This window comes from Gigantopelta aegis, chromosome 3, assembly GCF_016097555.1.
Source record: "Gigantopelta aegis isolate Gae_Host chromosome 3, Gae_host_genome, whole genome shotgun sequence".
NCBI classification, from domain to species: domain Eukaryota; kingdom Metazoa; phylum Mollusca; class Gastropoda; order Neomphalida; family Peltospiridae; genus Gigantopelta; species Gigantopelta aegis.
In genome coordinates, this window is record NC_054701.1 from 19182198 (window position 1) to 19204843 (window position 22646).

General features: G+C 36.7%; 1 protein-coding gene across 1 annotated transcript; it reads left to right on the forward strand.

Moving 5' to 3' along the window:
- The first annotated feature begins 2780 nt into the window (after nucleotides 1-2780).
- On the forward strand, nucleotides 2781-18560 carry LOC121367644 (PRA1 family protein 3-like). The gene is made up of 3 exons (XM_041491936.1): nucleotides 2781-2993; nucleotides 9911-10128; nucleotides 17919-18560. Exons 1-3 carry the CDS (start codon nucleotides 2800-2802, stop codon nucleotides 18056-18058), a joined length of 552 nt encoding a protein of 183 aa, XP_041347870.1. The 5' UTR covers nucleotides 2781-2799; the 3' UTR covers nucleotides 18059-18560.
- The last annotated feature ends 4086 nt before the right edge of the window (nucleotides 18561-22646 follow it).

A 22646-nucleotide genomic window follows, 5' to 3' on the forward strand; every position in this document is an offset into this window, starting at 1 on the left:
ACTAAATATAGCTGATATTAACATAAAAAAAAAAAAATAGATATCTACAAATCTTGTAAATATTTCTTAAATATGTTATACATTTAATAAATATTTACGCATACCAGTAATATCAATTAAATGAACTACTATTCTTCCTCATCTAATGAAAGACATCCAATGGATTCCAGCCCACGGTAGGATCTCAGGAAATGGGTATGGGTAACTATATTTACGTGCCCCTATCCACGAGGGTTCAGGCACGCCCACCCCGGATTCGGCCTCTGACATCGCCAGTTGTCGATTCCGGGGCGGGAGGGGGGTGGGGGGGGATGGGTAATTATAAAAATGCATGGGGTAATTTTTAACTATGTGGTATGACCACTTACAACCTTAAATATTTATATCATTTATACTTAGGGGTCTAGCATATTTATATATTATCATTATCATATTTATATTGGCACCGTAAATAAAAGCCTTATATCTTTCTATTATTTTACTATATAATTAGTAGGTGCACTTACTTAAAATTTCGATCGGGCAGATCTAAACAGTTATATAATATAATTAATTAATTACTAATAATATTTATATATATATATATATTTTATTTTATTAGTTAGGCCCTGGAGGATGAAGGATTCGTAAAGCGGGGAGCACCGCGCCACCGGCAGTCAGGCGATCCAACAGGCGGGAGGCCCACTATGGTAAGTCCGGATTTCCATGGGGGGGCGTTCCGGGGGGGGAGGCCTCCTACCAGGCTTCCCTATCGGCCAAAACCGCCAACGCCCTACCGCACCCAAATATGCACCCTACCACGGCGTCCCCCCCCCCATCCCGCCCCCCCCCCAGGTTATCCATGTAACACAGGTGGACCAGTATTTAGGATGGTATGAATGATGTGAAGATGATAGATGATAAGCCCGCAAGCCGCCGTCTGGAGTGGTGGTGAAACGTATAATTCTTTGGTGTTAGTTGACTGGTGGACCGATTCAGTTATATGGTGAGGTGTCCTCGCCGCTCTCCCCAAGCATTCGTGAGCACTACACCCAGTCGGGTGCGTCACCTAAACGGATGACAAAGTCATTGTTATATAATCCTCGGTGTCACCCAGGGGACCACTAATCTCAGGAAATGAAGAAGCATGGAAATGGGAACCCTTTTAAAGTGCCCATATCCCAAAAAATAGGTTGAGACACGCCCATTCCGGATTTGACCTCTGATATCGCCAGTGGGCAATTCCAGGACGGGAGGGGATAAGGAAGCAGACAGGCTAGCCAAGCTAGGAGATAATTGTACACAAATGCAATAATTAGCTTCTCCGAAAAGAAAACTGATCAGGTCAGCCAATAAGGGCTAGGACTGTCAGGGCTGATTATTACCTTCTCAGCCGAGTGGATCCAATAACTCTGTTAAGACTCCGCCACAACAGCTAAACACCGGTTCGGTGGCGCAGTGGTTAAGCCATATCGGACTGGTAGGTACAAGGTTTGCAATCCGGTACCAGCTCAAACTCAGAGCGAGTTCGATCTTAGGGGCTCAGTGGGTAGATGTAAGGCCACTACATCCTCTTCTCTCTCACTAACCACTAATCAACAACTAACCCACTGTCTTGGACAGATAGCTGAACCTTAATTGGATATAAGCACGAAAATAAGTTGAAATGAATAGCTAGACTACCAGTAAATGCTCACTTGTTCAAAAAGTTCAAACTAGATGCCATGGACTCGAAAACCAAACCTACAGCAATCTGAGAGAAGCTACGGGGAACCAATTAAGTGCGCGTGCGTGCGTGTGTTAGTTATTTTAACGCATTTCTCTTTCACATTTAGCTAAAATATAATATGAATTTATACAATAAATAAAATGTATGTACTTCACTTACTAAATATACATGTACACACACACACACACACACACACACACACACACACACACACACACACACACACACACACACACACACACATTATTAAGTTAACTACTATTTATTAAGTATCTCCCACAAATAATGTCACATTTCTAAGCTATAAGTAGTAGGTCGTTTAACGATACGCATTAAATCCAGGTTCGAGCATTTTCCTCCAACATATTTAAATAAACAGTCCAAACAATATCAGTTTGGAACATCAACCTCAACTATTTGTCAGTTTGCCTACATTTTCGAAAATATGTATTTTTAAAATTTTATATAGTATTTAAATAATAAATTATCGCACAATATTTTTTGTATTTCTAACCCTAATATGTTTTGTTTATTAGTTACTTATAATGACCGACTTCAAGCCCAAATTTGAATTAATTTTTTTTTCAAAAGTGTAGCTTTGACTCACCTTTCCTGCACCTTTCAGGATGTAATATATTTATTAGTATATTTATTATTCAGGTCTGTCCAGTATTGCACATTTCAACCATAACCTGACAAATTGTGCCATTATACCACACAGTGTTATTTCAACACTGATATGGTGTGGGGCGGGATTAAAATATGTATGACTGTACAGATATGGGACCAAATGTTTCTTGAACGTGTTCTAGACCATGGTCCGTTCAGTACATACGTATTGTCACGAGCGCTTTATTCAATTACGATTCTTCCCAGGTACCTAGTCAATGTGTGCCCAGGAATTTTGTCCGTGATAGTGTACTTTAACATTAAATAGATATTGACACGAAAATAAACTTTAAAAAACAAAAAACAAAAACAAAACAACTAGATTTGATTGCAAGAGAGCGTTTTGTTGCATCAATGCACAGTGTTGACTGAACGCAAGATTTTTCGCTAAGCGGAGTATTCCACGTGAACACAGTTGTGCAATGGATAACATGGGCGATAGTTCGGTGCAGTTGGCACCTCTTCGATCTATTGGAGATTTCTTGTTGGAATCTGCACGATTTCAGATTCCAAATATAAAAGATGCAGAAAAATGGACGAATAGAGTTCTTAATAATTTGCTTTATTATCAAACTAATTATTTTTTGACGGCATTAATTATTTTTTTAATTATCGGGTAAGCTTGCGTTTCGGAATTTCATTGCATGATTGATCAAATTGATGTCTCATTCGTGGTTCGGGGCGGGACGTAGCTCAGTGGTAAAGCGCTCGCTTGATGCGCGGCGTGTTTACGATCAACTCGTCGGTGAGCCCATTCTCGGAACCGAACATACGGGTACTTCGGCCCTATCCGCCATTGTTTATCACGTGATGCGGTGAAGCTTCTCCTTAGTTACGTATTCTCGGAACCGGCGTGACGTCACACGGCCTAGTTACCGATCATCCGGGTCTTTGGGGATGAAGCAATGCCTTAGTGATTACTGTTTTATATAGAATAAAGTTATATTAACTTTTTGCATGCCTTGTATATTGTCATTTATTTTCTGTAGCTAACACATAGTTGCAGCATGTCTATCGAAGAGGTCATTGCCTCGTGCAATGACGCCTTCGACATTACTTATAAACTATGAGAAATAATGACTAATTGCACAAAAATGTAGAAAAACAGACATGGACCCCCTGGCTTGTAGCTTTGGGGGCCAGGTCCGCAAACCAGGTTAATTTCTTGTAAATAATTATTAAAGCAATACACACTAATTATAGTAAAAGATACAAAAAACACAAGCACGCACTAAATAAACTGTATTTATTATAATACAAGCACAAATATATTTATGTACATCCTTATTTTAACACTCAGTGAGAACCAGGTTGATTGTAAATAGGTAGGAATTTGAAAAATAAATGGGGTACCTGGCATGTCCAGTGCTGCCTGAAACTGAAAAAAAAGCAAAGAAAAAAAAAGCATGTCTTATGATTATTATAGCAGCTTGGGTTGTCATATAAGAGAAACGAACAAAGGGAATATGAATTAGTACAGTCTATCTTTATTACCAACATATTTCAGTATAGCTTATATTGTCGAGTAACCCGAGTACTCTGACTGTAAGAGAGCTAGACGGACATTTGGACATAAATACGCTCTCATTATCACATGATCGCCCACTCAGCCATTCCGTCTTCCAGGGGCCATCTCAAAACGACAAGTGCCCAACAATCACAAAAAAAAGAGTTTGTTTTGTGTAACGACACCACTAGAGCACATGGTATGTGCTATCCTATCTGTGGGATAGTGCATAGGCCTATAAAGATCACTTGCTACTAATGATAAAATGTAGAGGGTTTCCTCTCTAACACTATGATGAAGTTACCAAATATTTGACATCCAATAGCCGATGATTAATGAATCAATGTGCTCTAGTGATGTTGTTACACAAAAAAACTTTTTGTGTGATTGTCAGGCACTTGTCGTTTTGAGACGGCCCCTGGAAGACGGAATGGCTGAGTGGGCGATCATGTGACGCAACGTCACGATATAGGTCGGCGAACTGAGAATTCTGCTGCCAGGAGTTTGCCGAAGCTTAGCTGAATGTGGGTGCTGTCGGGTTTCTTTCTGTAGTGTGTGTATTAGTAATTAATATCCGAATTTTTTTTAATCAAGTAACTCGAAAATGGTCGATGTAAATGTATTTGATGTCAAACATAGGATTGTTGTGATATTAGAGCGGAAATCTTTGACAACTTTTTGGTTGTTGGCAATTGCCAAAAAAATACATAACTTGGTCTCTGACTGTAATGAGAGCGTATTTATGTCCAAATGTCCGTCTAGCTCTTATACAGTCAGAGTACTCAGGCTAGCTGTCGAGGGGACCTGACTAGAGGCAGGTTGAGCAGAACAATTTTTGTTGATGCCATTTTCAGGTAATATTAATTCTAAATTTTAACAACTTTGAAATGATAAGATAATTATTAATATTATAATAATTATGAGGTGGGCTACAAAATATATAATTTGTATGTATAATAATAAAATTTATATGCATGATTCAAGATAATTATTTTTAAGATTTAACATAATTATTTTATTTCAAAATAGAATGTAATAATTAAACAATTGCAAAGTTGTTACTTTACAACTTTAAATTACAGTATTATTATTGTCATTCTTATTATATAGATGTATTGGCAACAGTGAAAATGTTCCACTGAATACATTCTTTTATTCTTTAAAAAAAAACCCAGTTTCTTGAAATAATGAAATGATTTTGTTTTTACAGATTGTGAAATTATCTCATGATGTTGACCTTCCTTTCCGGTTGAATGCAGGCGAAAAGAAAATAGTAATAATAAAATATAGCCAACCTCAGACCTTGTCATCTAAGAGGAGTTATATCTCTCTCTAGCTACCCATCACTCCCCTGAGATTAGTTCAAGGAGAATAATATATAGCTCCCTTTGGCATGTAAATATTAATATTTTAAGTTGCCCTCCATAATCTAAGTTAAGGTAGCAATTAATAACTCCCATATTATTTTCATGTCACGGTCTACAACCTACTAAAACATAGTGTTACCTCATCGAATAAACATATAACTGTTTTAATAATAGGGTTTAACATGGTATATTTATTAATAAAACAAAAACTTACCTGAGTAAATAATGGTTAACACACAAACAGATATATATATATATATATATATATATACAGAGCCCTCAAAAGTACCCGGTCTCCGGCGGCAAATCGCCGCCTGAAACAGCTTTTGCCGCCGCCTACTTTTCGTTGATGGTAAAAAAAAAAGTGCTTTCTCTTCTTTAATAAAGTCTCCTACAAAAGGGATCCAAACAAGGTGCCAAAATAGGCCCCCAGACCCCCCGCTTTGCCCCCTGCTATCATCACTGTTGTAGCCTGCTACTTCTTAAACTATTGAGGGCGCTGTATATATATATATATATTAGAGTTGTTTTATACCTAGTCAGTGGATATTGCAGATTTTGTCTTGGGCTGTATTGGAATTGTTATTGCAATTAAAATTTAAGTAATATGTACAAAACTAATTTTTAATAAGATACAGGTGGAGAAAGATGAGTCAATTATCATGACTGTTCGTAAACTGATCTGTATCAATATGCCTTCTGCTAGACTACACATATTTAACCTAAGTTTCTTTTAACCAGGGTTAAATTACCTCTTGTATAAATGCACTTATGTAGTATATTCAAGGAAAATGTATGAATGAGATGGTTAAATGCCATATTATTCTCCATGTGAAACTGTTTTTAGAAAGGAAAACAAATATCAAATATGGCGATGACCATTCATTTTATTGCAGATAATTGCTAAAGCAGATTGTGTGCACACATACACACACATGCTCATATAATCCGAAGAACTGCAGAATACCATAAAACGACATGTAGATGCAAAAAGGTAAGTCCTTTAACAGAAGCAAAATCTACAAATGTGCAAATTACATCGATTCATAACAGAGTAAATAAAAAAAAACCCAGAAATATATATACATGTATGTATGTGTGTGTGTATATATATATATATATATATATATATATCTTATACACATGTATGTGTATGTATGTATGTATCCGAGATACAAGTTGTTTAATACATTATACATTTGGGCTATTACACGTCCGCAGGTACAATATCTGGAGTGGGGTAGGGGGCAAAATCTTGAGTATTAGGGACAATCTTGGTAGGGGAGAAGCCATATTTATATATAAAGTAGTAGAAAACCTATATAAGAACTTTTATAATAAATTATTATTACTGTGTGTGTGTGTGTGTGTGTAATTTAACTGCATATACTTTTATTTTAAAAATAAAAATAAATAAATAGATGTAGTAGGTGAAGATGGCAAAATAAATACAAGTATAGAGAATGTCTTGATTGAACTCTAAAATTAGATTAAATGAAAAATGAAGACCACACAAATTTGATGATAAAAAGAGTATACTCTTTATTCAAGAACTGGATGCATCCGGTTTTTATTTTATTTTTATGGAAGTAGATGGAATTGTATATTTTATTTACAGTATAATGTGGAAATGTTATCAATGCACATGCTTTAACCAGTTTGGTTGCTATTAATGTCGGTTATTGTTGACAAGAAACAACATAAAACTCAACGTAGTTGCATTCTGTGTGGGAAGTCATGGCGTTACATCAGGTTTGTCATGTTTTAGTGCCTCTACCCAGAAGCGGCGTCTGGTCTCTTCTTTTCGAAATTTGAAAAAAGATATCAAACCATATGTAACCAAGGAGAAGCGTCACCGCATCACGTGATAAACCATGGCGGATAGGGCCGAAGTACCCGTATGTTCGGTTCCGAGAATGGTTTGATAGTGAATTTAGTCAATTACAGTTTATCATTTACAACAGTTAACGGCCAAGATGCCTAAAACATGTTGTGCAGTTGGCAGCATAAACCATAACTTGATATTAAAAAAAATATAGTTTTACAAATTTCGAAAAGAAGAGACCAGTCTGAGACAGTAATGTCATGACAACGCCATACAAATTGTATGTGTGTGACGTCATTTGAGATTGAGTCTGGACTCTAAAAGTTTTATAAGCACGGGCCCAGATGTCGCTTCTAGGTAGAGGCACTAAAACGTGACAAACATGATGCAACGCCATGGCTTCCCACACAGAATGCAACTACGTTGAGTTTAATGTTGCTGCTTGTCAACAATAACCGACCTTAATAGCAACCAAAATGGTTAAAGCATGTGCATTGATAACATTTCCACATTATACTGTAAATAAAATACACAATTCCATCTACTTTCATGAAAAAACAAAACAACCCCGGATGCATCCAGTTCTTGAATAATGAGTATACTCTTTTTATCATCAAATTTGCGTGGTCTTCATTTTTCATTTAATCTAATTTTAGAGTTCAATCAAGACATTCTCTATACTTGTATTTATTTTGCCATCTTCGGCTACTATTTATTTTTATTTTATTTTTAAAATAAAAGTATATGCAGTTAAATTACACACACACACATATAATAATAATTATTATAAAAGTTCTTTTTTAAACTTTATTTATTTGTGTGCAAATGTGTGTAGCAGGCCTGCAGTACGAAAATATAGGTTTTCTACTACTTTATATATAAATATGGCTTCTCCCCATACTACTCAAGATTTTGCCCCCTACCCCACTTCAGATATTGTACTTGAGGACGTGTAATAGCCCAAATGTATAATGTATTAAACAATAAAGGTATACTTGTATCTCAGATACATATATACATACGCATACATGTGTATAGTATATATATATATATATATATATATATATATATATATATATATTTACACACACATGTATATATGTTTCTGGGTTTTTTTTTAAATTTACTCTGTTATGAATCAATGTAATTTGGTGGTTGTGGCACATTTGTAGATTTTGCTTCTGTTCAAGTTAAAGGACTTACCTTTTTGCATCTACATGTCGTTTTATGGTATTCTGCAGTTCTTTGGATTATGTGTGTGTGTGTGTGTGTGTGTGTGTGCACACAATCTGCTTCAGCAATTATCTGCAATAAAATGAATGGTCATCGCCATATTTGATATTTGTTCTGCCCAACCTGCCTCTAGTCAGGTCCCCTCGACAATATAAGCTATACGGAAACATGTCCGTAATAAATATAGACTGTACTAATTCATATTCCCGTTGTTCGTTTCTCTTATATGACAACCCAAGCTGCTATAATAATCATAAGACATGCTGCAACTATGTGTTAGCTACAGAAAATAAATGACAATATGCAAGGCATGCAAAAAGTTAATATGATAACTTTATTCTATGTAAAACAGTAATCACTAAGGCTTTGCTTCACCCCCAAAGACCCAGATGATCGGTAACTAGGCCGTGTGACGTCACGCCGGTTCCAAGAATTGGAATGTTTCTCATTCCAGCCAGTGCACCACGATTGTCGTACCCGGTTTCAAAGGCCGTGGTATGTGCTATCCTGCTTATGGGTAGTTCATCAAGATTAACCTTGAATGCAAGTGCAAGCACAAGCCTTCTTACTGGCTTGTGCTTGCACTTGCATTCAAGGTTAATCTTGATGAACTAGTTTATGGGATGGTGCATATAAAAGATCCCTTGCTACTAAATTTTAATGCAAAAATATGTAGCGGGTTTCCTCTCTAAATGACCAAATGTTTGACATCCAATAGCAGATTAAGTCAGTACTTTTCAGTACTTGTCCAGGGGGAGTTGCTTCTCTTTATTTAGCAAATTTAAAATGGCAGGGAATGTTTTGTAGGTTGTCGTTGGAAGATTTATTTTGTTAACAATGACACAAGTACTTCATTTGGGATTTAGTGAGTACAGTAGTTTACATGGTGCCACAAGTTTTGAATACCAGCTATATATGGGGTAATGTAACCAGTTTCGGACATAGAAAGAACCACACTTTTTATGTCCATTTGGACTACAAATGAATACATGTGCTTTAGTGGTGTTGTTAAAATACTTTTTTCATTCATGGTTCAGTTGCTGCATCAACACATTAAAGTGAATTCTCTTTAAATTCTTTGTACAGTATTCACTGAATAATTAAGGCCCGTAGAAATGATATCTGAAATAGGGATAGGGGCACCATCTGTAGAGCCTGGGTGGACACAAGCCAGATTTTTTATATTTTATCTCTCTAATAAACCTAGGCTAATTTTGAGACTTCTCAATTTCTAGTATTTGCTCCCAGTGAAATTTGGGAATCAAAAATTGCTTCACACACTCCACGAAATGAATTTTGAGTCTTATATCAATACAGTTGACCATACATGTTTACATTGATGGCAAACACAGCAGCCCTCGAAATTCATGATGACAATCAGTAGGGCCATCACAAAAGGTGTTGAATAATTTATTTGCAATGGCAATTTTTCATTATGGGTGTTTACGCTCTTTATTATTTACGATATTAAATTGCCATTACAAAATGATCTGAATTTCGAGGAGTGAAACTGAAGTTATGTTTGTATTTTGCATTAGAAAACAACAGCATAAATTATCTGATGGCAGTGTTGCAACTTTAACACTGATGTTTAATTTCAGTATTATCCATCCAGTGAAAATGGTGTTTGGCTTCACTGCTCTGGCTGTTGCATTTGGAGGGTACGTGTATGGCACTAACAACCAGTGGAAGGCGCGACAGTTCAAACGAGAACACCCAATGGTCAGCATGGTGATCATCCTGGCGGCCGGCTATCTCCTTGTGTACATGCTGGGAGCAGTCATTGTGTTCATGTTCGGCATCGCTTTTCCACTTCTTTGTAAGTATTCATTTACAATTTACACAATGTAATTTCATCTATCCAGTGATGTCATTAAAAATAAAAATAGCAGTTGAAAATCAAATTATAGGCGGCCATTAATCAACAAAAAATCGACAAGCATTGTTTATTGGAAGTTCGATACCCGGCGACAATTGATTTGATAGCCGGCGAAAAATGACATCCCTGCTATCAATGCGTGAATAATATTTTTGTGAATATGTTGGTGTATTAGTAATTCTTCTCAATGAAAAACGTTTCTCATAGATTACAGTTTGTGTAGTAGAGACTCGAATCGTATTGTCAGTGATGTGGGAAGATGTCACATTGCTTTTTAAGGTGCGCGGGTGCGATCTGACGAGTGTGAAAAACAGTGCATGTTACACAAACGGCGCACGTAAAATAAATGGGTATATTTATTTCCACTGTTTACAAAGATCAACAGTTTTCATAGCTCATTTAGCCGATAGGAAGGTCCTTTTGTAGACGTACCAGTCAAAATCCAATTGGAGCTACGCTGCCTATTTTATTTATTTTGGAGAGTGATTTTTCACTTGCCTTAGCATATTGAGGGGTGCGATTTTCCACTCGCCTACAATTTTCAAAAACCAAGGACTGTCAAAGTGAAATAAAGTTCACATATCTGTTTAAACATGTAGCCTATTTTGCAGGAAATTATCAGCACATACATATTTCCACCGAAATAAAGAAAATATTAATGTTCAAAACTTATTGATTTCATTTAATTGTAAGCTCTTGTTTACTAACCCTAATTTCCAATCTTAGCTGCATACCAAAACACGTGTCTCCTCGTTGTCACTCCAGTCTTGCACTGCCGATGAATTTTCCGCCTTTCTCTTGCTTGCTTTGCACGTGCTACCACTTCCAAAAACCACATCACATATTACATTGTCACATTATTCCCCCCTAAGAATTAAGTCATCTACGACTACTAATACTAATACTGTATATCACTAAATATAACAAGAGTGCAAATGTAATACATTGCAATATATACATGTAACATGTATAACCTAATTCGACTATATGTGCACAATGTTCACTTTTTAAAATAAATAGAATTTTACAATGATACGATTTTATAGTAAACCTATGTATAATTATTGAATACTACATATCGTATTAAAAGGCTGTGTTATTAATGTAACATTGCTAATATATACATCTTATTTACACTTTATATACAAGTATTTACAAATTCTTCAAGATGTTTTGGTTTGGTTGTTAATTGACCAGATCGTGTTTGTCTTGGAACCCATGTATCAGCAGATCCATCTACTAGAGCATCTCCCAGTTCTATATCATTTTGACCATTTTCACCTTCATCCCTAGCCCTACCTAATGCAATATCTGGAAGTTCATCATCATGATGATTATCTACAAATCCATTTTGATCAACATCAGGTTGGGGATGAACTATTTCCTCATCAATATCCTCATCTACTCCTTGATCGACATCAGGTTGTTGAGCCAAATCCTCAAAATTTTTATGCACTGGTAACGAAACTGAAAGATGTGTCTTGGGATGCGAACATCTTTCTTTGATACAGTCCGACTCCTGGTATCTGTATCATCATCAGGTGAGTGATCTGGTATGTCCACAGTTCTGTCATTTGTCGGAAAATGACATTTAATAGTGTCATAATGTCTAACTATCTTTTTTCGTTTACCATCTTTTCGCAAACGAAATACAACTCAGTTATTTTTTTAATAACCGTGTATGGTCCCTGCCAAAACTTGTGGAACTTCTTGCTTCTTCCTTTTTTAGAGCACGGACAATAAATCATGACCTGATCTCCCACATTGATTTGATGTGTTGTGCACCTGTTGTCATAATATCTTTTCTGTCTAAGTTGTTCCGTTTTTGTATGCTCCCGGGTCTTTTCAAAACAAACTCCATCGACCGTTGAAATGTCGCTGGTGCATTTGTTAGTCAAACGGCATTACCTTGAACTGGTAAAGACCATTACCACTACTGAATGCATTTTTCTCTCTATCATGTGGATCTACTCCAACCTGCCAATACCCACTAGCCAAATCAAGTGTGCTAAACCATACAGAACCTGCTAGACTGTCAATACATTCATCGATTCTTGGCAAAGGATGCGCATCTTTATGTGTCACATTATTAAGACGACGAAAATCCACACAGAATCGATGTGTACCATCTTTTTTCCGAACCAGACAAATAGGTGAACACCAAGGACTATGACTAGCCTCGATGATATCATTGTTTAACATTTCCAATGTTTGCCTGTCGACTTCTTCCTTTAAATTGGCAGGAATTCGCCTTGGCGATTGTTTAATAGGCAACGAATTACCTGTGTCAGTTTTATGATCAACGGCCAAGATCATCGGGACCTGATGATATGACATCATGAAAATCATTTAGCATTGAAAAAACTTGATTCCTTTGTCCAAAAGTTAATTCTGTACTGTCTAAATTGAAATCTACTTTGATGGTACTCGAGGGTTTACCCACCTTAGTAGACTGTACATTTGACTTGACTGCACCCACAATTCCATAAACACCAATACATGCTATTTGTTCAGACTGGTTTATAGCTGCATAAAATGTTCTCAATGGAGTGTGTTCAAAAATTGTAACAGGAACATCAGTCACATTCATTACTTGCACCAATGTACAAGCATTTACAACCTTTGAAATTGATCTTGCAATCAATAAGTTTTGATGTTCAGAACGTTTATCCGGTTCCAACACACCTTCAAAATCATCAGGCACTACATCACTTTTACGACTAGGAATCAACTTAGCTTTAATCAACATTTCTCGTCTTGGTTCAATAATAGTAGTTTCTTTAATCACAGCCGAACATATTGTTGGAAAAACCCTCCATTTAGGTAAGAGAGGAATAATGATATTCCCTGTCCTTATCTCTCCTTTTTCTGAATCGATTACTAAACCATTGGATTGAATAAAATTCCATCCTAACAACACTGGATTTGATACATTCTTAGCTACAACAAATGTGTGTTCAAAGTTATTAGCTCCTAATCTAAAATGTATATCCTGTGACCCGATCAATTCAACAGGTTGATTATTAACCGAAGTCGCTCTGACACCCAAATTTTGATACAATTTTCTGTTTTTCAAAATGTGATGTTGCTGACGAAATTGTTCACTGATTAGACAGATACCTGAACCACTATCAATTAAAGCTTTAGTGTCAAATCCTTCTATTGAAATTTCACAATATGACGACCTACATATTGGAGTAGAACTGTGAGATGCCCCTGACAAATCTGCTGACGCCATGGGCCTGACATCAGCCTCATTTAGTTTAAAGATTCATTTTCATAACTAAATGTGTTTTCACTTCTTCCTCGCCAATTACAAGGATTGGCTCTACCCCTTGTGAAACCTCTACCTGGCCTCAGATTACAGTTATCTTCCCATTTGGTTGTCCAAAATTCGGAAATTTGACTGCGCAAGTAGTCTGCTGTTTGACTGATTATTTCATGGCAGACATCTATGAAGTGGCAACTGTTTGACTGAAGTGACAGGGGATAGCATGCAGTGTTCGAGATTAACGGTATCCCCATATCCTGGGGATACCAGACTTTAATTTTGGATACCAGACTTCAAGAACCCAGTATCCCACAGGGATACCATATAATATTAAATTTTCAGGTGGGATACCAGATTTTTAAATGTTAGTATCCAACTGGGATACTGCCCAAATTTTTTAATCTTGAACACCTCTCTGTGCCCATCTAGCTCCTCTCATACATCCCCTTCCCCGATACATAGGGAAATGTTAGTTTTGAGGACAATCCTTCATAAAGTGACCCATAACTCCACAACAAAAACAGGATCCAGAAAAACTGTCTGGTTTGCGTTGAACTGACAAAGCAGCTATTTGATCTTTTAAGCTATCTAACTGCTCCTTCATTTCATTCAACTGAGGCATAGATGTTACATTTTCCATGGGTTCAACAGGTGTGGAATTTACAAAATTGACTGCAGCCTGTTTACGACATTCTAGTTTACAGGCTTTTTCTATTGCTTCAGTAACATTTTTAGGATCTTTATTGCGGACCTTAGCACCAATGTCCCCAATTCCAGATAGAAATCTGTGCAATATCACATCTTTCATGGCATCTACATTATACTTGGGATATGCCCTCCTAACTAAACGTGTTAGTTCTTCTGCATACACTACCACATTTTCATCTGGTTTCCTACTTCTGGTTGTCATTTCAGCTCGGAAAGCCTCAATGTATGTCTCGGAGCTAAATGCAGCAGTAAAATCTGCTTTAATTGCATCATAGTCATCTTTCTGATTTGGGTCTAACTCATGATAGACGTGAAAGCTGGCCCACCCAAGACAGTTGGAAAACGTTTTAATTTGTCTTCCTCTTTAGGTGCGTGCACAGCACACCAAGCATCAAATCTATCTGTCCAATTTAGAAAATCATCACCCTGATTGCCTTCAAACGAAGGAGGTGTAGATTGGATAAAAACAACTTTTTGTCTTTCAGCCATATTATTACCTTTAGAAATCTAACCAATCTTAACTGAATTGGAGCCAAGTAGTCACACACCGCCCACTTCCAATTCACTTACCAACCAGAAATGATGATAAAATTTGATAACTAACTATTTATGACTTGTCTTTTGTCTTTTCCAATACTCTTGCTCTTCCGTCTCAGAATCGGATAGAAGTCCCTCCGTTTATCTATCAGTAACAGTGAATTCAGCTTCAGCTCTAAATGCTGCAACTACCTTATCAGGGTTCGAACTTAACGGTCGCCCGATCGCCCCATGCGACTGAAAACGATGACGGGCGACTGAAAACCCACAGTAAGGTTGCCCGCCTGGCAACCAATTTTTTTTTTTTTTTTTTTAAATCAATAATTAATAAATAAATAAAAGTACAGCTATGTAGCCTACTTTGCACCATGAAAAAGTGTAGGTCTGCTTTTACATATAAACATATGCCCAATATAAGAATAGGTGTAAGGTAAGTTAAGTGGCATGTAAAATTGGGCACAAATTCATGTTGACAAGATTCAGCCCTGGTTATGTGTACATGTCATACGTGTAGATCGTATCCACTGAACATTATATATATATATTTTTTTTAATTATTATTATTTCATTGAGATGGGGTGGGGTGGGGGGAGGAAGGGGTTGTGTTGGTTATACCAGTGCTCAACGTTTGGTGAACGCAAGCATCTTTGTTTGTTGGAAATTATATAATCGGGAATTATATAATCCTATTATATAATTTAATATGAAACGCTAAGCGATTTCGCAAACCTAACACGTGCATAGCTCATGTCCTAACACGTGCGTAGCTCGTGTTCTAACTACTAACACATGCATAGTTCGTGACCCATCATGTGCATAGTTCGTGTTTACCACTCGTGGCTCATCACTGACAGTGACAGTGGGGAGTCACAGTGGCATGTCTGTTATTTATTTAAAGAGTGGGCTAGTTGAGTGCAGGAAAATACTCAAAATAAATGTTTTCTCTTATAATCTGTTGCAATATTGTTGTTTTTTTAGAAAATGTTATTTGGGCAAGTGAAAATAGATCCAGGCAAGTGAAAGTGCTGTCACCACTTGCCTGGATGGCAACTCAAAAAAAAAGTTAAGCGCAGACACTGCCTTATCAAACCAAACATGTTTGACTTCTGAATTTCCATGCAGTCCATCATATAACTTTCCATACATATGTCGAAAACTATGTCTGGGTGGTGCATTTTTGTTTCTTTGTTTTAAGCATGGCTTGACAATTGTTTCTGCCCAATCAACATTATAACAACCCCTTAAGTGATTTTTCTGATGAGTATAATTCTCAAATCGAATGGCAGAATTGATTTGATATATTTTTTCATTCAATAACTTCTGCTTGGACTCTCTTTCGTCATTAGAAAACTTTGAAAATTGTAATTTTGTATTTGATTCAAAAGTTTTCTGTAAATGTGCAGTGGGAATCGACACAAAGCCACATAAATTATCAGGGAAAAGTAGTTTTATCTTGTCTTTAAACAGTTTCAGTTTGTCAATAATTTCATCTGCAGAAATGTCTGAAATGTCAAGTTCTGTTCCTCCTGGGTGAACACATTTATACAACAGATCATTTATACCCGCAGCTAATTTTACAAACACTAAATCGTTCTTAAAATCCTGTTGTTTCAAGTAATCGAGTGCAATCGATGTCAAACATTCAATGGTCGCCCCACGAACACACACAAAATCTATTTTTATATCCTTAGGAATTTCATATTTGGTAGCATCATTAAAATTATTTCCTCTAGAGTCAGAAAACAATACACATCGTATGTCTTTTCGGTGTAAATTCATACGGTGTCAGTGTCATACACCGATATAGCCTACCATCGATAACATCGAAAACCACACACACTCGCTAATATGTTAGACATGGTTAAAATATGTAAATATGCATACACCAATTTATGATATAATATATATGTTTTCACCGCTGCCACCAATGTAAGCTCTCGTTTACTAACGCTAATTTCCAATCTTCGTCTGCATACCACAACACGTGTCTCCTCGTTGTCACTCCAGTCTTGCACTGCTGATGAATTTTCTGCCTTTCCCTTGCTTGCTTTGCACGTGCTACCACTTTCCAAACACCACATCACATTGTTACATAATATTTAATAAAACAGTTATTAACCACTGTGTTTACAATGTAAGCTCTCGTTTACCAACGCTAATTTCCAATCTTCGTCTGCATACCACAACACGTGTCTCCTCGTTGTCACTCCAGTCTTGCACTGCTGATGAATTTTCTGCCTTTCCCTTGCTTGCTTTGCACGTGCTACCACTTTCCAAACACCACATCACATTGTTACATAATATTTAATAAAACAGTTATTAACCACTGTGTTTACTTGATATAGACACCTTCTTTGCATGCTTGTAATTACACAGCTCACTACGTGTTAAGTAGATCTATGTAGCCTTTGTCCAACTTGCTCCTACTTTCAAACAGCAGTGAAGCACACGCCAGATGTGCAGTCAGTCTAGGATCAAAATCTGTCAATCAGCCATTTAGTCTTTCTCATTGCACCCAGTGCTCCACAACTGCTGTAACGGCTGCATTAAAAAGATCACTTGCTGCTAACAGGAAAGAGTAACCCATCGTGGGATCCTTAACCATATTATTCTGATGCCACATAACCATAATTATAATATGTTCAGTACATTATTAAATACAAATTTTCTTAAACATATATGTGAGGAATAGGGTCTCCACGGGCCGAGTCTTAACAAAGACTCGAGTCTGTTAACAGGACTTGACTACCCATGCAAGGAAGAACACTGATTTAATTTTAAAAAAATTATGTCATTTTGCCATATGATTGCCTCCGGTTACATAATGATATAGGCTATGAGACATGGATGGAAAACAAAAGCTGAATGCGTGGAATGCAATACAATGACATAATGTAGCATCCATGTTCAGTGCTGAAATTAAGATTCATAATGCTGTAACAGATAATCACACTACTACAATGCTATTTTATTTTATTCCTTAGTCTGATTATCATCTAGTGTAAGTGTCAGGTACTGGGGTCCGCGTTAAGTTTTACCATCAAGTACTAGAGTCCAATATTTTGGACTTTTGGAGGCCTTAGTGATGAACAACCTGTGTTTATTTGCCAGCAAACATGAAACTATAAAAAAACCCACAATGTGTACAATACCATTCTATGTGCTAATTAAATTTTAAATTTTAAATTTATAACCAAATTATCTTTTTTTTCAGTGATCTTGATTCATGCATCACTGCGTATGCGAAGTATAAAGAACAAAATAACGAACAAGATGGAGTTTGTTGGGCTGAAACGAACACCTATGGGCATCATTCTCGAGAGTCTGGGCCAGGAACAGGAAGCAGGCTCGTAGAAGGAGGAACAATATATTTATTTTGATTTTTCAGACCCGATTGATATTTCATGCTTGGTAACAATGGTATTCAGTTACCAGTTAGCTTGGTCACTCTCTCCATGGACTGAGTTCTGCTTGTGCTTAACCGTTACTGTGAAGGTTGAATGGCATCTTCAAACATTTCCTTTACAGAATGCTGGTGGAGGTCTGCAAACATTTCTTTATCTTGACCAAATTGAATGTTGTATATAAATTCTGAGTGACCATTATGATCCTAACAAACAGTGAATGTGGAGGAACCCTACAAGAACATAATCTTGCACTCCACTGCATCTGTATAGACGTGTATATTTTATGGACAAAAGACATTAGAACTTTCTAAATGGTTATACAACAGGGTTCGAACTTATGAATTTGTCTTCCACAGTAATTTAAAAGCAAAATTGCCATGGGTAAAATGGCCCAACAACGGCAATTTAAAAAAATATTTTTGCAGCAAATAAACACAAGTGAAAGGTTATTTTGCTGTATGTAGACATATTTTAAATGTACTGTTATATAATGATAGATAATGTATACCAGGCATAAAAATTTTGCCATAATTGAGGAGCTTTACTGACAGCACTTTTGTGCCCTTGGTGATGCTCCTGACATACAGCAATTTATATCTCAATGACAGAAATTGCCATCAGTGATGCTCCTGACATATAGTCATTGATATCTCAATGACAGCAATTGCAGTTGGTGCCGTTGTTAAGTTCTAGCCCTGTACAGCTTGTGTTGATCACTGTTGGTTGTGAAATGCATGCTCAGCAGAAACCGAGACTGTCATACGACTGAAGCTCCCACTGGTATAGCTCTCTGGGTCACTGAGACATACAAGCCACCTCACCAGATCAAGGAACGGATCATGAGATAAAACCGTATACTGATAATCTATTTAGTTCCGTAAAAATATATACTAAATACATTAATCTGTTTGCTTCTGTAAAAACGCATACTAAATTCATTGATCTACTGTGAAACCTCTCAAAACCAGACCCTCTAGAAATGGGAATTCCCTCAAAACCAAACATTTTTCATGGTCCTTTTTACACCTATGCAGAAGAGAACCTCTTTAAACCTGATACCTCTTAAAACTTGACATTTTTACTTGATTCTCATCACAGCCAGTGCACCACGACTGGTATATCAACGGCTGTGGTATGTGCTATCCTGTCTGTGGGATGGTGCATATAAAAGATCCCTTGCTGCTAATCGGAAAGAGTAGCACATGAAGTGGCGACAGCAGGTTTCCTCTCTCAATGTCTGTGGTCCTTAACCATATGTCCGAAGCCATATAACCGTAAATAAAATGTGTTGAGTGCGTCTTTAAATAAAAACTTTTCCTTTCCTTTCCTTTTTACTTGATTGCGAGGGTTTCAGTGTATTTACTAATATAAAATGTGACAGTCTGTACTATAGGGATGCAGTGCAACTGCATACTTATTAGTGTCTGGCCTTGAGAAATAAATGGTAGAGAGAAATTTTAATAATGAAGTGTTTCGTTTCGAGCTATTGACATTAGTTATGACATACTGAATATGTACACTACAACAAGGTGGAAATCATTTGTGATATGCAAGATTTTTAATGTGATGGGTCTGGCAAAGATACATTTCATTGTGCATTCCTTCACACCTATGAATGACTTCTTCAAACCGGCATCGGTGGTGTTGTGGTTAAGCCATTGGACATAAGACTGGTAGGTACAGGGTTTGCAGCCCGGTACCGGCTCCCACCCAAAGCTCAATGGGTAGGTGTATGGCCACTACACCCTCTTCTCTCTCACTAATCGGTAACAACTAACAACTAACCTACTGCACTGGACAGACAGCCCAGATAGTTGAGGTGTGTGCCCAGGACAGTGTGCTTAAACCGTAATTGGATATAAGCATGAACTACAGTGTTCGAGATTAATTGTATCCCGATATCCTGGGGATACCAGAAATTAATTTTGGATACCAGACTCCAATATCCCACCAGGATACCACAAGGATACCACATAATGCTGTTGGATTTCTTTAATCCTGCATTTTTATTTTTCACTGAACCAATAAAAGTAGTAATTTACTGGTGAAGTTAAGTAACAGTGTCGTCCAAGTTTGTTACGATGTTATTTATGAATTTCATTTAAGTGGGATACTAAATTCTCAGGTAGGATACCAGATTTTGAAATGTTAGTATCCAACTGCCCAAAATTTTTAATCTCGAACACTGAACTAGAAGTTCAAATGAAATGAAATGACTTTTTCAAATAGTGTTACGTCTTGTTTTGTACCATTTTCAAGGCTCACACTGGAAACAAGTTTGTTTTGGCCAATTTTATGAACTTTGAAAATTATACAAAAGTGGCCAATAAAGAAACTTGTTAGCCAAATACTTACGTTATAGCAGTTTTGTATAAAAGCAAGCATTTTGACAGTACTGTTAAAACAATACATGTCCACTACTGGGCCCAGACAAGTGTTCATATATAGGTCTCCTAAGTTCAAGGGCATCAACTCTCAAAAATGGGTAAATCGACATGCAAATCAAACTTGATCTGTAACTACATGACAAGGCTATACATAAAATTTCAGCTCTATATATTGAGGCATTGCAGGGGAGAAAAAAGTATGTGCAACTGAGATGAAACCTAGTCTCCTTCGGTTGGACAGGCAGGGGACTAATTAGTGGTTGCTGTGCACAGAGCGATCCCTGCATGATTACCTTCAAGTACATTTGTTCTGCGTTCAGTGACAGTGAAGACGTCATTGGATTAGATCCAGGTGTGGTCATTCGGTTTAACGAGAACAATTCAAAACCAGTCTAGTGTACCTTTCTCCCAACTTGGTTTGGCTGAACATACCTTTCTCCCAACTTGGTTTGGCTGAACATGCCTTTCTCCCAACTTGGTTTGGCTGAACATGCCTTTGTCCCAACTTGGTTTGGCTGAACATGCCTTTCTCCCAACTTGGTTTGGCTGAACATGCCTTTCTCCCAACTTGGTTTGGCTGAACATACCTTTGATTCACAAAGCATTTATTGGTTTAACATTTAAAGGCGCAGACCCTAGTTTTAACCAGTAAAAATGGACGCCAAGGTTAGTTAATTTACAAACCTGTAACTCATTTGGATAAAGTTAGAATAGAGTGAAAGAAGAGTCTGTGACGTTAAAATGGGAAATATCCTTAAAAATAGAATAGAACTCGAATCAATAAACCGTTTTTAAAAATATGAAAAATGATATTTTTGTTATTAGAAACACCAGGATGACCAGAAACACTTCGGTTCTACGGAAATGGATAATCTAAAGGATAAAATATAAGTAATATTTGATTTCAGTGACCATAAATGGCTCTAATAGTGAAAAATATGCTGTAGTGTTTAAAAACTAGGGACTGTCCCTTTAAGCTAAATGATTACAAGAACATGATACATCATTTAATGTAGTTATTTAAAACATAGCTGTTATTTCACAAAGTGACAACCAAATACGATAGATTTGCATACAAGTTTATTTGTCTCTCTCACACAACAAAGTACCATATGTGTTCATATTGATTCATATGCACGATACAAACTTACTAAAGCTGTGTTCATATGTGCTATATACAAATTATATGCATGGCTGTTTGTATTTGTTTTAATATGGATTATATAAACTTTTTATTCATGCGCATAAATGATATAAAATATTTAGCCATGATTGTGTCAAGTCTAACCTTCACAATGATTACCTGTGTGCATTAAAATATGTAAATATTACCATGTTTATTTTTTGTATAAATATACAGTCATTATGCTTAAACATAATTTTTTCTACAAGGTGTATTATCTAGCATAAATCTTTAGTTGGAGTGGGATGTAGCCCAGTGGTAAAGTGACTGATCAGTCGGTCTAGGATTGATCCCCATCGGTGGATTTAGTGGCTACTTCTTATACCAGCCAGTGCACCATAACTGGCCGTGGTATGTGCTATCCTGTCTGTGAAATGGTGCATATGAAAGATCCCTTACTACTTGTCAGAATTAACAAATATTTGACATCCAATAGCTGATAATTAACAAAACAATGGGCTCTAATGGTGGTGTTAAACAAAATAAATTTTATCGTCTATAGTTGGTCATTTCAACCTTGGTGGAGTATACCTCTGATTATATATGCTGGAAGTGCATACGGTTGCAGGATCAACTACACTTTTAATTGGTGTTTTTTCTGTATCAATTAGTGACCCATTGGTACATTAAAAGTTATTATATGCAGTGTCCTGCCATGGAGAGAGATATATACAATTCTTACAGTTTTATAAGTAGGAGCAGGTTTTCTCACTTTCTATCAATTAAATTTTGAAATAGCCACGACTAATAACAGCTGTTCTTAAAAACAAAAGTGTTGAGATGTCTTACAAACAATTTTGTCTTGTTTCGACTTGATTTTCATGCTTCTATCCAATTAAGATTCCAGCATGATGGAAGGAAGAAGGAAATATTTTATTTAACAATGCACTCAACACATTTTTTCATATACAGTTATGTGGCGTCAGACATATGGTTAAAGAAAGAAATGTTTTATTTAACGATGC